Source organism: Chiloscyllium plagiosum, chromosome 31 (assembly GCF_004010195.1).
Source record: "Chiloscyllium plagiosum isolate BGI_BamShark_2017 chromosome 31, ASM401019v2, whole genome shotgun sequence".
Classification (NCBI taxonomy): domain Eukaryota; kingdom Metazoa; phylum Chordata; class Chondrichthyes; order Orectolobiformes; family Hemiscylliidae; genus Chiloscyllium; species Chiloscyllium plagiosum.
Window position 1 is genome coordinate 5,158,945 of NC_057740.1, and position 15,605 is coordinate 5,174,549.

At 42.0% G+C, this 15,605-nt stretch overlaps 1 protein-coding gene across 1 annotated transcript in view; it reads right to left on the reverse strand.

Moving 5' to 3' along the window:
- The window catches only part of LOC122565173 (cyclic AMP-responsive element-binding protein 3-like protein 3), a 64,588-nt gene extending 51,281 nt beyond the window's left edge, over nt 1–13,307 (reverse strand). The window contains exon 1 of the mRNA XM_043720876.1: nt 13,065–13,307. Coding sequence (XP_043576811.1) covers nt 13,065–13,121 — 57 coding nt within the window. The 5' untranslated portion in view covers nt 13,122–13,307. The remainder of the gene's footprint in view (nt 1–13,064) is intronic.
- Between the last annotated feature and the right edge of the window lie 2,298 nt (nt 13,308–15,605).

A 15,605-nucleotide genomic window follows, 5' to 3' on the forward strand; every position in this document is an offset into this window, starting at 1 on the left:
ATTCTGTTCAAGATATCTCCCTTTCTCTATTTGCTCTTCTGCTAAAATATCAACTGAACTTTGCCCTTTGTTTTGGGCTAATGTACATGTGGAACTACTTAATGACTCAAAATCTGTAGTATTCTCTTTCACGTTTAGTCTTATCAGAACACCGCCTGCTATTGGACCTATATCATGTAAGAATGTACTGCCTTGATGTCGCTATTGTTTCACATGTAACCCTGATTTAGTTCTGCAGCTCTGGAATTGTTGTTTCCAGAGATCCCACTTCTGGCCTCTTTGTGGTCATTCCACAATAGCAAAGTCTACAATAGAGATCCCATCCCAATCAAGTACCGCATTACACTGACCAGGATGAGAGCTTAGATTTGTTCCTCCTATTACTCAAAGTCTTCCAGTTAACAGTACTTGTTCTCCAAGGTCTTCCCAATGTATGGTTTTGGCTTCAAAGTCTTCCAGTGTTCCTTCCCACCCTTCAGAGGCTTCTCACTTTGTTTCACTGTCAAAACCTTATAAAAGATCTTTCCTAGCCTTTGGAGTCTTCCCGCATTGCAGCTGCATCTTTTGGGCTGATATCTGACTTCACACTGTGGCTGTGAAGAGTTCCCTTGCTGTCGCATGCTTTATTATATGCCTGATGCAGACCTCACCACTCGCATAGTTAGAAACTTCTTAGGATCGCTGGGCTTTAGGTATCTACACATTCAGTCTGCACTGTAAGAGGTTGTTGGCTTTAATTGGCTTTTCCACTGCTTTAGCATTCTTGCTTGTCCTTACACTGCAGTAAGGCTATCTCACTCTGCTCACTGTAACATTCTTTACTTACACCTATACAAGTTATTAAATACAGCTCTCTAATGTAGTGCCTAAGATCTCTCCCTTTGAATACCTCTCCTCTTTCTACTCTGACCTGTATTTCTGAGTTTTGCTGATCTCAGAGTGACATCATTTTTTACACATTCCAACCTCCTGCAATAGTTGAGATGAAACTCTTAGTGTCACAGTCATCATTCCATAGAAACTTACAGCAATTGCAGGAGTTTGGACATGTGCAGAGTAACACAGAAATCCAGAAGTTTTTGCTGCTCTATAGGATACATTGTAGAGGTACCCTTGAGAAAGGATGTATTGGCACTGGAGGGGGTGCAGAAGAGTTTCATTAGATTGATTCTGGAGTTGAAAGGGTTGGCTAATGAGGAGATATTGAGTAGACTGGGACTTTACTCGTTGGAACTTAGAAGAATGAAGGGATATCATGTAGAAACATACAAAATTATGAAGGGTACAGATAAGATAGAAGCAGGGTGATTGTTTCCACTGGCAGGTGAAACTAGAATTAGGGGGTATAGCCTCAAAATAAGTGGGAACAGAGTTATGACTGAGTTGAGGAGGAATTTTTTCACACAGAGAGTTGTGAATCTGTGGAATTCTCTGCCCAGTGAAGCAGTTGAGGTTACCTCGTTGAATGTTTTTAAGGCAAAGACAGATTTTTGATCAGTAAAGGAATTAAGGGTTATGGTGGGTGAGCAGGATAGGTGGATCTGAGTCCACAAAAATATCAGCTATGATCTTACTGAATGGCGGAGCAGGCTCAAGAGGCCAGATGGTCTACTCCTGCTCCTGGTTCTTATGTTCTTAAGCACCTACAGATTGCAATCTACAATTTTTTGTTCATGAATCAACAAGAATCCTACACCTGCACTTTGTGCCTCACTGAAAAGAATTTGCACTTATCGAATGAGATGTAACTTTTAACAGTATAGCAACTTCACAATTACTGCTAAACCAAGATGCCTATTTCACTTTCATGGAGTGTCATGCTGCTAATAAAATTACCACATATACTTAAAACAATTTTTACTCTTTTAAAGAGCCATATGTCTCCATTTTAGCTCCCATCTTAATGCAGTAATACATTTATTTCATTAGCTGAAATTTTAACTTAAAAGTGAAGTTCTTTTAACTCCTTGCTTTGCTGTGTTAATACCTCAATGTGATTGGTGCCTGCCTGCTGACCTACATCACAGCACTGTGAAATAGTCATCTGTCTGATTTGTTGCCTAATTTAAACTGCCCATCGGGAGAGGGGTGCAGCCTTGCTTCAACAAAACCCCAGCTCATATAATTTAGACAGAATGCCTTATTATGGCTATTGATATGACATAAATGTTATTACACCGAATGGTATATTCAACACTGTAAAAGAAAATGGATGAGTGGGTCAGAGCTGCAGATCAAATGTATGTTAAGTGGACCCAGGTTCGATTCCAGCTTTGGGCGACTGTCTGTGTGGAGTTTGCACATTCTCCCCGTGTCTGCGTGGGTTTCTTCCGGGTGTGCCGGTTTCCTCCCACAATCCAAGGATGTGCAGGTCAGGTGAATTGGCCATGCTAAATTGCCCATAGTGTTAGGTGCATTAGTCAGAGGGAAATGGGTCTGGGTGGGTTACTCTTCAGAGGGGCGGTGTGGACTTGTTGGGCCGAAGGGTCTATTTCCACACTGTAGGGGAATTTAATCTAATCAAACCTCAAAGATATATAGAAGCAACTCACAAACATTTGAATTAATTAGTGAATCATTAAAATAAGTTTTGATATGATTAAGCATAACATCTAAACCTTACAAAACAACAGGAGAGAGTGTTTGCTGCAGTAAGTGCTGATGGTACATTACATAGCAAACATGGTTTTTACAACACTCATAAATGATATCTTTCACTATTATCACTCCAGGCATAAAACTAATTATTTTTGTTAGTTCTAAATTAGTGAAAAGTTCAAGGAACTGATAAACAAAACATGGAATCAAAAATAATAATGAAAATTACCTACAAGATAAGAAATTTTAAATACAAAATCCACACTCAAATGGTAGCTGAAAGCCAGCTTAATTTTCAATTTATATCTGCCAGGCTGCAATTTCATTATAGAACACTTGCAAGTGCCTATATACTGTAACAGAGTAGCATACTATTCAACTAACCAATATCCAGCTAGTCAATAGCATTCTGATTAAGATTCCTAAACAAAGTCTCAACCTCAAATTTTGAAACTGACACCTAAAAAAAGCTGCAGGCGATCCATGGTTTGAGAACAGGTTCCATTCTTGAGCACATTCGCAAGTTGATTTGTATGCAAGTCTGAACGTAATGCAAGACAATATAAAATCATCATTCATAAATACTAGGAAATGTTTGCATGTCAGATATTTAAAAGTAATATTATTACCCCACTTTATGAGATTTCATTTGTAAGAATGAGTGTTCGTAAGTCAGACTATCATGAATCGGAAACTACCGACAAAGCAGCCTTTGGTTAAAAAAAAATGGTTAGATTTGGAATTAATATAATATCTTGGGAAGCAGCAAAGATAAGAGGAACCTTGGTGTGCATGTATACCAGACCCATAAGGTATAAGTACAGGTAGATAAAGTGGTTAAGACATATGGCATGTATTAGCCAAGACATAGTGTTTAAGAGCAGGCAGGCTAAGCCGGAACTATATAAAACATTGGTTAGGCTACAACTAGAATATCATGTTCAATTTTAGAATTCACCTTATATGAGGGATGTGATAGTACTGGAGAGGGTCAAAGGAGAGTTACCAGGATGTTACCTGGGCTGGAGCGTTTCAGTTACAAAGAGAGATTGGATAGACTGGGGTGGTTTTCCTTAAAGCAGAGGAGATTGAAAGAGTATAAGATTGAGAGGGGCCAGAACTGAGATGTACTAAATTATCTGGGACATAAATCATGTAGACAGGAAGAAACTGTTCCCATTAAAGAATCAATGATTTAAGGTAAGGGATAAGAGATTTAGGGGAGATGTGAGGAAAACGTTTTGCACCCAGAGGCTGGTGTGAATCTGGAACTCATTGCCTGTAAGGGTGGTGGAGGAGGCAGAAACCTTCATAACATTTAAGAAGTATTTAGATGTGCACTTGCAATGCCAAGGCACACAAAGGTATGGGCTAAGAGCTGGAATATGGGTTTAGAATAGTTACATGGCTGTTTATGACTGGCACGGACATGATGGATGATGCGCACATTTCTGTGTTGTAGATCTCTATGACTGTAAGGCCTATTGTTACACTGTATGGAACTGTGGAGAAGGGGCAATGACAGAAAGACATAGATAAAGCTAAATAAAAGAACATTTATATAGTGCCTTTCATCTCCTCTGATCAACACAAACCAAATCACAGCCAATGACATACTTTTAAAGCCAACTTAAGTACTGTTATGTCCTGCAAACTGCAAGTGATAATGGCCAGATCTAGTCATGAGGTGAGGAGATCCAGTGGTGGACAGATACGGCAACCAGAGGTTCATCGTTCCCTATTCCCTCAATATTTACTGCATCGTGTTTCAACTTATTTATATTTTTTTTTCCAAAAAAACCAAACTATAAGGAAGGTTGTTCTGTTCAGGGGTACAATGAATTAGAGAAAAGGGTGAACGTGCTCCAGAGAGTGGGACTGGGGGAAAGAGCGAATTATCTATCTGTCAAGCTTCTTTTGATATTTTCAGGAGTGCAAATCATTCCAGGAGAGCTTCACCAGATATGAAAGGAGGATTGAGACTTTCTGAAAAGTAGAAGGTGTTCAGAAGCCCACCCTCAATCAAAACCTTATAAAGCACATTTATTTGGGATCCTGCTCTGTACAGTATGGGTACCTGTGTGTACCTCAGTAACATCAGCCACTGCACTTGAAAGAAATTGATTAAATGTGAAACAGTTTGAGGTTTTTTTTGGATATTAAGATGCTATATAAATATATGCCTTTCCTCTATCCAGGTGTTGGGTGGAGTGCAGTTGTCTAGATAAGTTGAAGATTCTGAAAATCAAAGAAGGGATTAATGTGTAAAAGGATAACTTTGGTTTTCACAGCTTTACAATCAAAGAACTGAACCAGCCTGCTCACCTACTCCCACGTGCCAAAGTAGAGGCTAAATTGGAACATCTAAAGGAAATGGACATCAAATGCCCAATGCAGTTTGCTAAATGGGACACGCCAGTAGTACCCTTTGTAAGACCTGACAACTCAATCCCTCTCTGTGGGGATTGTGCGTTGATCATCTACAGAGTTTCCCACTTAGACAGATACCCTGTGCCACATGTAAAAGACTTATGTTAAGAGCTGGCTGAGGAGCTGGGGGTCACATATTTTCTAGATTGAATATGAGCGACACCTATCTCTAACTGGAGCTTGACAAGTCATCCAGGAAGTATGTTACTCTAAATACGCACAAAGGACTGTATGAGTACACTGCTTGCCCTTTGGGATATCAATGACTTGCACCATCTTTCAAAGGGTAATGGAAAACAGAGAACATCCTTCAAGGAGCGCCCACAATGGCAGTCTTTCTGGATGACACTGTAATATCAGGAGCTATTGCAAAGGACACGTGGAGAATTTGGAAGAGGTCTTATGGCGTTTTTCTGAGGCTGACAAAGAGCTATAAAAAGAAAAATGTGTTCCAGGTAAATGAGGTAATGCACCTCAGGTACAGAATTGACAAGGATGGATTACCAAAGGGCATCAAAGAGAAAGTGAAAGCCAGAAAAAGAGGCTCTGACTCCGGGGACCACACGGAGTTGAAGTTTCTCTTAACTCTCAAAACTTATAACAAGGAGTTACAGTCTATATAAGGAATTTTGGTGACAGCAGTCCGAGGATCCTGGGACTTATCCTTAAAAAAAAAATGATCAGTATCGGACATGGTCAAAACCAGGAAAAAGATTGTTAAAAAACAAAGCAAAGATATTGACCATCTCCAACAGAAACGCTCCACAGAGGTGACAGTTTTGATGGATAAATGACTGAGGGCAAGCCCCTTGCAGTGACTCTTCGCCAGTCTTCACAGAAGAGACATATGACCTATTTATTATACAGCATTCAACGAAATCTGGAAGGCAACAGGAATAGGACCATGTGCAAAATGATGCAGGAGGCCCCATCATCACAGGATCAAGGGAGAACCTTGGACTTGGAGGGTCCCCTACTAGGCCCTTGGGGAATCGCAAATTTATCTCCGTCTGGAGCTCATTGAGAATGAGTCCCCTTGGTAACAGGCAATGGCCTGCCCAGCTAGAACTCATGACCTCAGCCCTTCATAAAGCAGACTCTGTCTATTGTAATTTAGCCCCCTCCACTTCTCCCTCACTTTTGATAGTTTGTATTGCCCTTAATATCTAGTTAGCTACAAGGTGGGCCAGGGAAGGTGTTTACTGGTGCTGGTTAATAGCTTAAAACAGAAGAATAGTCGTGGTGATTTGATGATGGGAAAAAAATCATTCAATTGTGCGTAAAAAAGTACAAAAGAGAATAAAGTAGATGCAAAGTGATGCAGTGGTATAGGGTTAATGTCATGAGACGAGCAAGCAGGGATCCAGGCTAATGTCTGGGAGACAGGAGTTCTCATCCCACCATGGCAGATGGTAAATTTGAATTTAATAAACGTCTGGAATTAGAAGAAGGCCAGACAGCAATCACTGCCAATTGCTGTAAACGCCTGTCTGATTCAGTAATGTCATTGAGGGAAGGAAGTCTGCTGTATCTACCTGGTCTGACCTCCACATGCACTCCAGACCTACAGCAATGTAAGCAGTTCTTCACTGCCTTCTGAAATTACCTGGAGAGCCAATCTGTTAAAGGGCAGCTAGGGATGGGCAACAAATACAGGCCTTACCCATTAATCCTATATCCCATACAGGAATAAAAATCTCTCGGGCAGACCCAGCCATTTCAGCCCTATGCTCCTGATCTTTGGGCACCCAGTGTGGGCAAGTCAGTAGATCTACTCATGGGCCTGGCCAAGTTTGCTATTGACAGGTCCAGGCAGTGGGCTGTGGAGGGGGTCATTTCTGCTGCTCCTTTTCTGCGGTTACATCAACGTCTGGGTGTCTTTGGGGAGGGAGCACCTGATCTCCACCGATACACTCCATGCCTTTAGAGAGAGGTAGGCCCCACAGGGGATACAGTGCTTTATATCCTCATACAACTCCATTTTGATTTTGCCCCTTCCCTTTACCTCTCCCTCACTTTTGATGGTTTACATTAGCTTTAATGGGCTTTTCATGTAAATACCTAATTGGCTGCATGGACAATACTGGTGGTGGTGGTTAGTAGTTTTAAAAAGAGTCAAAGTGATTTGGTGCTGGACAAACTTTCGGTTGTGTGTGATACGCACTTTTGGATATGAAAAAAAAGTTAAAAATATAAAGCAGACACCGGGGATGGGTCTGCAGAACTGGGGCTGGCCTATGGCTGCCACAAGTAGTTTTTGGTGTTAAACAATAAATGACATTCCTTTCCAGTCACACTCCTTGAGTTATTACAGTTTTCAAAGCAAAATGTTCCATTAGCTTATACTTGAATGAATACTGCTCCTCTTCCTGTGGATGATGCATTCACAGTAAATAAGTCTGGATTGCAATGTGTTAAAATATCAGCAGAAATAACTTCTCCTTTATCCTTTCAAAAGTTGCAATTTGTTCCTGTCTCCAATTGTACTATTGACCTTTTTTTCCAAAGGTTCTCTTCTTTAAGACTAGATAAGGAAAATATGAATTTTCTCATTGAATTTACCATTAGTAAGGAGCGCTGTATGCAGTTTGATGCTTTTCACTGCTGAACTGGAGCAGTTCATCGACTTTGCCCACAATTTTCATCCTGCCTTCAAATTCACTTGGTCCACCTTAGATACCTCCCTCCCCTTTCTTAACCTCACCATTTCCATCTCCGGTGACAGACTCCAGATGGATGTTTATTACAAACCTACAGACTCCTATAGCTACCTGGACTACACCTCCTCCCAACTAGTATCATGTAAGAACTCCATCCCATTCTCCCAATTCCCCCGCCTCCACTGCATCTGCTCGGATGAGCAGACATTCCACTCACGACCTTCCCAGATGTCCACTTAGTTTGAACAACATGCTTTTCTTCCCCCCGTCATCTAGACAGACCTTCACTGCACTGCCTCCATTCCCCCTTGCACTGCTCTAACCAAACCCCCACTCGCCGCCCCCCCCCCCCAACGCAATAAAGACAAAGGTCCCCGGTCCTCACCTACCACCCCATCAGTCTCCACATCCAACGCATCATCCTTAAACACTTCTGCCAACTCTAACTACACCCCACCACCAAGAACGTCCACCCCTCTATGCCTTCTGCAAAGACCGTTCCCTTTGACAGTCCTTGGTTTGCACCACTCTTCCCATGAACCCCCTCTGAACTCCCAGGTACCTTCCCCTGCAACCAGAAAAGATGTAATACCTGTTGGTACACCACCCCCCTCACCTCCATCCAGGCCTCAAACAATCCTTCCAGATGAGACAGAGGTCCACCTGCCTCCCTTCCAACCAGTTTACTGCATCAGGTGTGGTCTTCTCTACATTGGGGAGACCGAATATAACCTTAGGGAACAGTTCACCGAGCATCACAGCTGGGTCCGCGGGGGCTGACTGGACCTCCCAGTCACCGCCCATTTCAATTCCCCCAACCACTCCCTTTCTGACATGACCATCCTTGGCCTCCTCCATTGCCAAAATGAACCACAATGCAATCTGGAGGAACAACACCTCATCTTCCGCCTGGGCAGGCTGCAGCCTGGAGGACTCAACATTGTGTTCTCTAATTTCAAATAACCTCCCTCCCCATCCCCCGACTCCCATCCCAGCCCCGTCCCCTCCCTTCCACTGCTCCCTGCCACCAACTGGATTCATTCCTCCCATTGACTAACCAGGTCGTACCCTTTACCTGTCTTCACCTATCCCCATTTCACCACCTGCCTCCTTCACTGCCCTTATCTGCAGCTCCCCCCACCCACCTCCAGCAGGAGGTGGACTTCACCACCTCCTGCTGCTACCTGGCTTGCTGTGTTCGTCCAACCTCCTACCTGTATATTTCAGATTCCAGCTTCTGCAGTTCTTTTGTCTTTCACAACAAGGCTCACATTCTCCTTGGATTTAAACAGAATAACAAATGCAACAAATGTCCTGCAGAGGGAGCTAAGAGCTATAAGTGTGCCAGGTTGGGACGCTTCAGAAAATTGTGCAAAAGTTATTAAATAAAAGCATTTCACCATCTCAAAAACAAAGCTAACATTCTGCAACAATAAAACAAGAAGTGGAAGTCATGCAACAACGAAACAATTTAAGCAGTTAAAAATACAGAACAAAAGGTAAAGACAATACTTTCAGCTGAGGGCAAACAGCCTAAAAACTGATTCCGGACCATAAACTTGAATGTACAAGGCCTTGAAAAAAATATAAATTTTACACATAAGCATCTGTTTCAATACCGACAGACAGCTTGCTATAATTCAAGTTTATGAGAATCAGATCAGCTACCATAAATCTCCAAAGTCCAGGAAACACAGGTCTTCAGGTATGTGTACAAATCACTGCAAATGGTCAGCCCAAAGTGAGGGTGAAAATGTCAGTGAAACATTACATAGTCTGAGGAAGCAGATAACCTCTTTCACTGAAGCAGAGATTTCCTATACTGTGGAAGCAAACCATTTATCCCATCTAGCCCACATCGACCCTCCCAAGGGCAGACCACCCAGTCCCAGTCACCCTGCACTTCCATGGCTAATCCATTTAGCCGGCACATCCCTGAGCACGATGGGCAGCTTAGCTTGGCACATTTTTGGACTATGGGAGGAAAACAAGCACCCAGAGAAAACGCACGCAGACAAGGGAAAAATGTGCAAACTCCACACAGTCACCCAAGGGTGCAACCGAACCCAGTTCCCAGGCGCTGTGAGGCATGTGTGCTAACCACTGAGCTACTGTGCCACCCCCTCAGTAAACAGTAATGTTTATATACATCTCAGTCTCTTAAAAAGAGTGGATATGTTATTTCAGAATTAAGATGATAGAAGAATAAAGAAGAATTTCTAAAACTATTCAAAAGTTGAAGCAGAATTATCCCATTATATTCCAAGAGGAGGTTAAAACCATTGGCATTAACTCCCAGGAAAATTCCTCATTCTTTGAAGGGAAAGAATAACATTTCCATTACACAACATGATTGATAACAACATCATGTTGCCAGTGGAGCTAACACAGTGGTGATCCGGGCTGGTAACCTTTCCCAAGATAAATGGAGATTGTGTGTGCACCTTACTGTGTTAAACAAAGGACTAAGAAGGGGAATTCATCCCAGTTTGTCTCTCAATGAAAGTCTGATAGATACCCTGAGGGTTAGGATTAGGTTTAGGGTTAGAATCAAAATTAGCCACAAGCAAGTTTTTCACAAAACTGGATGCCACCTGTGGGTTCTGGCAGATATGTGATCTTTTGGCATTTGGGTGGTCTTCCAGGAGGGTAGCAGCATCAATTTGGGGCAACCCATCCGACTATATCAGAAGAATCCAGGGTGTTTTCCCACAGTGGTGTACAATTTAAGATCTTGGTTTCGGCCTACGTAGCCAATGTTCCCAAGGTAACTTGGCCTTGTATTGAAAAAGTCTGATAACTTCCTTCATCCCTTACAATGACAATTACATTGTGTCCAATTAATTCATCCTTCATAGCTCTGTACCTGCAACATCCTGTTTGATAAATAAATCCACTAAAAAGGCTTCCAACAATTCTACAAATGTTGAGATCTCTGATTAAATCTCACCCATTCTAGCAGTAAATTTCGTTTGTACATAGAGTCATGGAGATATACAGTAAGGAAACAGACCTTTAAGTCCAACCCGCTTATGTCGACCAGATATCCTAAATTAATCTAGCCCCATTTGCCAGAATTTGGCCCATATCCCTCTAAACCCTTCCTATTTATTCACCCATCCAGATGTCTTTTAAACATTGCAACTCATTCCATACATGCACCACTCTCTGCATGAAAACATTGCCCCATTTGTCCCTTTTAAATTTTTTCCCTCTCATCCTAAACCTATGTTTTTATCAATGTACTCTGTAGTATTTTCTCTCACGCTTTGTCCTGGCAGAATAACATCAGCTATTGGAGCCTCAGCACATAAAAATGACGATTGTGCCTTTCTAACCTGGGTGACTAATTGGGTTTTTCCTGCGTACTGTCAAAGTTTTCCAATCCTATGTTGTTCTTCTCCAGTGTATAGCTGGTTCAGGGCCATACTTCAAAGACTTCCAAGGTTCATTTCTTCCCATCCTTCAGTGTTCTCCTTCTGTAGCTCTTTAATTGAACTTTTCCAATGCCTTTTCCATGCGTATAGAGTCTTCTCTTTTTTAGTTTTGTTCTCAAAGCCATCCAAGAGTTTGACCTGCTTTTGGAGTCTTCCACTTGTTACCCAGCTGCTCCATCAAAGCTTCTGAAGGTTCCATCCCTTTGGAATGTTTGCCTTTCAAGTGGGTCCCTTGGACCCTGTTTTAACTGCAGCTCCTACCCTTGAAATTTATTCTTGAGTGAACACCATGCTTTTTCTTGTTTCTTTAAGCCAATGCAGCTACCTGCACTTTGAAAGTTGGAGTATCTCAGGCTGTCAGTGACTGCGCATCCACTCTAGCCTGAGGTTGCTCACTCCTTATCTCTAAATAAGGCTCTTCACCCCCTTATGAACTTATATGTGGGGCAGCACAGTGGCTTAGTGGATAACACTGCTGCCTCACAATGCCAGGGACCCAGGCTCGATTCTAACCTTGGGTGACTGTCTGTGTGGAGTTTGCACGCTCTCCCCATGTCTGCATAGGTTTCTTCCCACAATCCAAACATGTGCAGTTTAGGTGAATTGGCCATGCTAAATTGCTCATAGTGTTCAGAGATGTGTAGGTTAGGTGCATTAGTCAGAAGTAAGTACAGGATAGGGGAATGGGTCTGGGTGAATTACTCTTTGGAGGATCAGTGTGAACTTGTTGGGCTGAAGGGTTGTTTCCACACTTTAGGGATTCTATGATTTATTTACACCTGTACATTTTCTATTATTGAATATAACTCTCTCGTGTAGTGTCTTAAGACTTCTGTCTTCACATGCTGATACTAGACTGATGTCTTCTCTTTCTCTCATATAAGAGTCATGTGATCAATTATATGAATCTCATTAAACTACAAGGGGTTTCAGGAATGCTTGTTGGGACTGGGGCAATACTCCAGCTCCATTTCTCCCACAAGTAAACCTTCAAAACAATGTATTCAATATTTCCGTTTCTGGGCTCTCTCTGGCTTCAACTTGTGGGTCTGGGGTTAAAATTGTATCAGTGTCAGAATTATATTATTAGACAATTTTAAAATATTATTGAACCGCCACTGAAGTGTGGTGGGCCCTTACACACACCAGAAATAGAAAAGCTAAAATGGCGGGATGCCCAAATGTGTTGGCAATGACCATATAGTGGCTAGCTACCATTTTAACCACTGCCTGTCATAATGTCAGGACTCTCATTTCTGAATTTCCATGTTTCAAGAAATAAACTAGGGTCACTTCGCTGTATTCCCACTATAACATCACATTGCTGATAGTTAAAGATACTTGCATTAACTGATATATAGCACACTAACCTCTGATAAAAAAAACGTTATGGGTTTACATCCCAAAATAGAGTCTTGGACAAGTGAATTTAGGCTGGCATTGCCATATAACACTGAAGGAGGGCTGTCTTTCGGGGGAGAATTAAACTGAGAGTCCATCTCCTCTGTCAGCTGGGTGTAAATGATCTCATGACTTTATTGAAAGAACCGCAACGGAGCTCTCCCTGGTCAATATCCACCGCTCAAACAATATCACTAACATAGACTATCTAACCATTGTTGCGGTGTTGTTTTTGTGAGCTTCCTATACAATAATTTGCTGCTGTCTTTCTTGATAACGAATGAATTTCAATATATATCCCATTTACAAAACTTTGTGATTTGCTGAAATTTTGAAAGGTGTTACATGCGTTTTTTAACAGGGAATCTGCAAAACAGAATGTGCTCTGAAATACTATAACATCCACAAACTCAGCCAATACTTGAACCTCTGTCTGAACTTTGTCCTGTTTAGAACTCCATGTTTAAACAGAGCTGATAAGTAAATTCCAAAACAGATTATTTATTGAAAAACTTTATTTAACTTGAAATATACATACCTTCCCTGTGACCAGCGTCATATCCTGAAATTTTGGCAAAAATCCTTTTCCTTCCATTTTCCTGCGTTTTGGAAATGTTTCACTCTCATTCACTCACTGGTACACCCTCTCTCTTTCTCTGACTCGATCTGTGGCCAGGATAAAGTCGAACAAAGCAAAAGTGACTTCAGTTGTTGCGCCATCAGTTGTCCATCTGATTGGTTGTGAACCAGCTGTTAACAAAGAATGGTTAAGAGTGCCAGGACAGTCTGACTGAATTGGAAGTCCTGCAATAAATGAGGGAGGAGAAAAGGGGGTGTTCCTCAGTTGTACTTTTACCAGTCTTAAATCAAAGTACGGCACTAATGTGAGATGAACTTTAAACCATGATTTCAACTTACCGAAGAAAATGCATGTTTCATTAATCACTTAAATGTTGCATCACTACTGCAGGCATGTTTTATTAGCTTGTTTTTTATTAGGCTTGTTTACTGATAACTCTCATTTACTGATGAAGGACGATAATGGATAATAAATCTTCTTACATAGTCTATAATTCAGGTGATTTGTTCATCTCAAAATAACTCACACTGAGCTGTACAGATACAGATACATGAGCACCCATACAGTGCTAGTAGGAAGAAAATTATTGGATTCTGTTTGGGTTACCAGTCTATTTGAAAAATCAATTCATGAGACATCAGATCGCTGTCTGGACCAGCATTTAGTCCCAATCCCTAGTTGCCTTGAGAAAGTGGTGGTGAGCTCCTTCTTGGCCTTCAGTAGTCCATGTGCTATAGGTAGACCAACAATGCTGTTTTGGGGGCAATTCCAGAATTTTGACCCAAATGACAGTGAAAGAGCAGCAACATATTTCCAAGCAGCATGTTGTACGGCTTTGAGGGGAACTTGCAGGTAATGGTGTTGTCATTATCCTTGTCCTTCAAATAAGAGACAATGATCACAAGACATTATCTCACCATTGTCTCTCGATATTCAATGTTACTGAATTCCAAACTATCAACATTTTGGGGGCTGCTATTGACCAGAAATTGAACTGGACTCACCATATAAATACAGTGACTATAAGAGCAAGTCATAGACTAGCAATTCTGCAGGCTGTAAGTTACCCCCTGACTCCCCACCTACCTAGATGGCTCCCACTGAACAACTCTGACACCATACAAGACATAGCAGCAACTCGATTGGACCACATCTACAAACATTCAATCATTGCACTACTGACACCAAATTGCTTACTTACCACCTGTCAGCCCAAGCCTGGCTGTTGTCCAGATCTTGTTGCATTTGAACATGGACTGCTTCGGTATCTGAGGAGTTGCAAATGGCACTGAACATAGTGCAATCATTGGCGAAAATCCCTACCTCTGACCTTATGATGGAGGGAAGGTCAGCAATCAGGCAGAAGTAGATTGTTAGGCCCAAGACATTACCCTGAGGAACCCCAGCAGAGAAGTCTTGTACAACAACCACAACCATCTTAACTTGAGCCATGTATGACTCCGACTAGTGAAGAATATTCCCCTGATACCAATTAACTCAACTTTTGCTGGGGCTGCTTGATGCCACACTCAGTCAAATGTGGCCTTGATGTCAAGGGCAGTCACTCTCACCTCACCTCTGGAATTCAGCTCTTTTGTCCATGTTTGAGTCAAGGCTGTAGTGAGGTCAGGAACTGAGTGTCCCTGGTGGAACACAAACTGAGCGTCACTAAGCAGGTTATGCTGAGCAGGTGCTGCTTGATAGCACTGTGATGACACCTTCCACCATTTTACTAATGACTGAAGGTAGACTAATTAGCCGGCTTGAATTTGTTCTGCCTTTTTGAGTACAGAATATACCTGGACAATTCTCCATTTTGTCAGGTAGATGCCAGTGTTGTAACTGTTCTGGAACAGTTTGAATAGAGGTGCAGCAAGTTCTGAAATATAAGTCTTCAGTACTGTTCCTGGAATGTGGTCAAGGCCCGTACCCTTTGCAGTATCCAGTGCCTCCAACCATTTCTTGATATCACGTGGAGTAAATCGAATTGGCTTAAGGTACAGTCCTGTAACTCACTAAGAAAAGCAGGAGAAAAGAGTCAACATAGCTGAAGGAATAACAGGCATAAATCCCCCTGAATACTAAGGCTTCGCAACTTGCTGCCTTGCCTAATTTTGTGATAGGTTTGTGCTCACAGTATTTTTTTCTGAGAGTTTTTTAGGATCACAGAATCCTACAAGTGTGGAAACAGGCCACTCAGCCCATTGAGTCCACACCAACCTTCCGAACAGCAGCCTGTACCCCATCCCTGTAACCCTGCATTTCCCATGGCTAATTCACCTAACCTACACATCCTTAAACACTATGGGCAATTTAACATGACCAATTACCTAATCTGCACATCTTTGGACTATGGAAAGAAACCCACTCAGTGACGGGGAGAATGTGCAAACTCCACTCAGACAACCACCTGATGGCGGAATCAAACCCAGGTCACTGGCACTGTGAGGCAGCAGTTCTAACCAATGAGTCACTGTGTTGCCCTAATGTTACTATTTT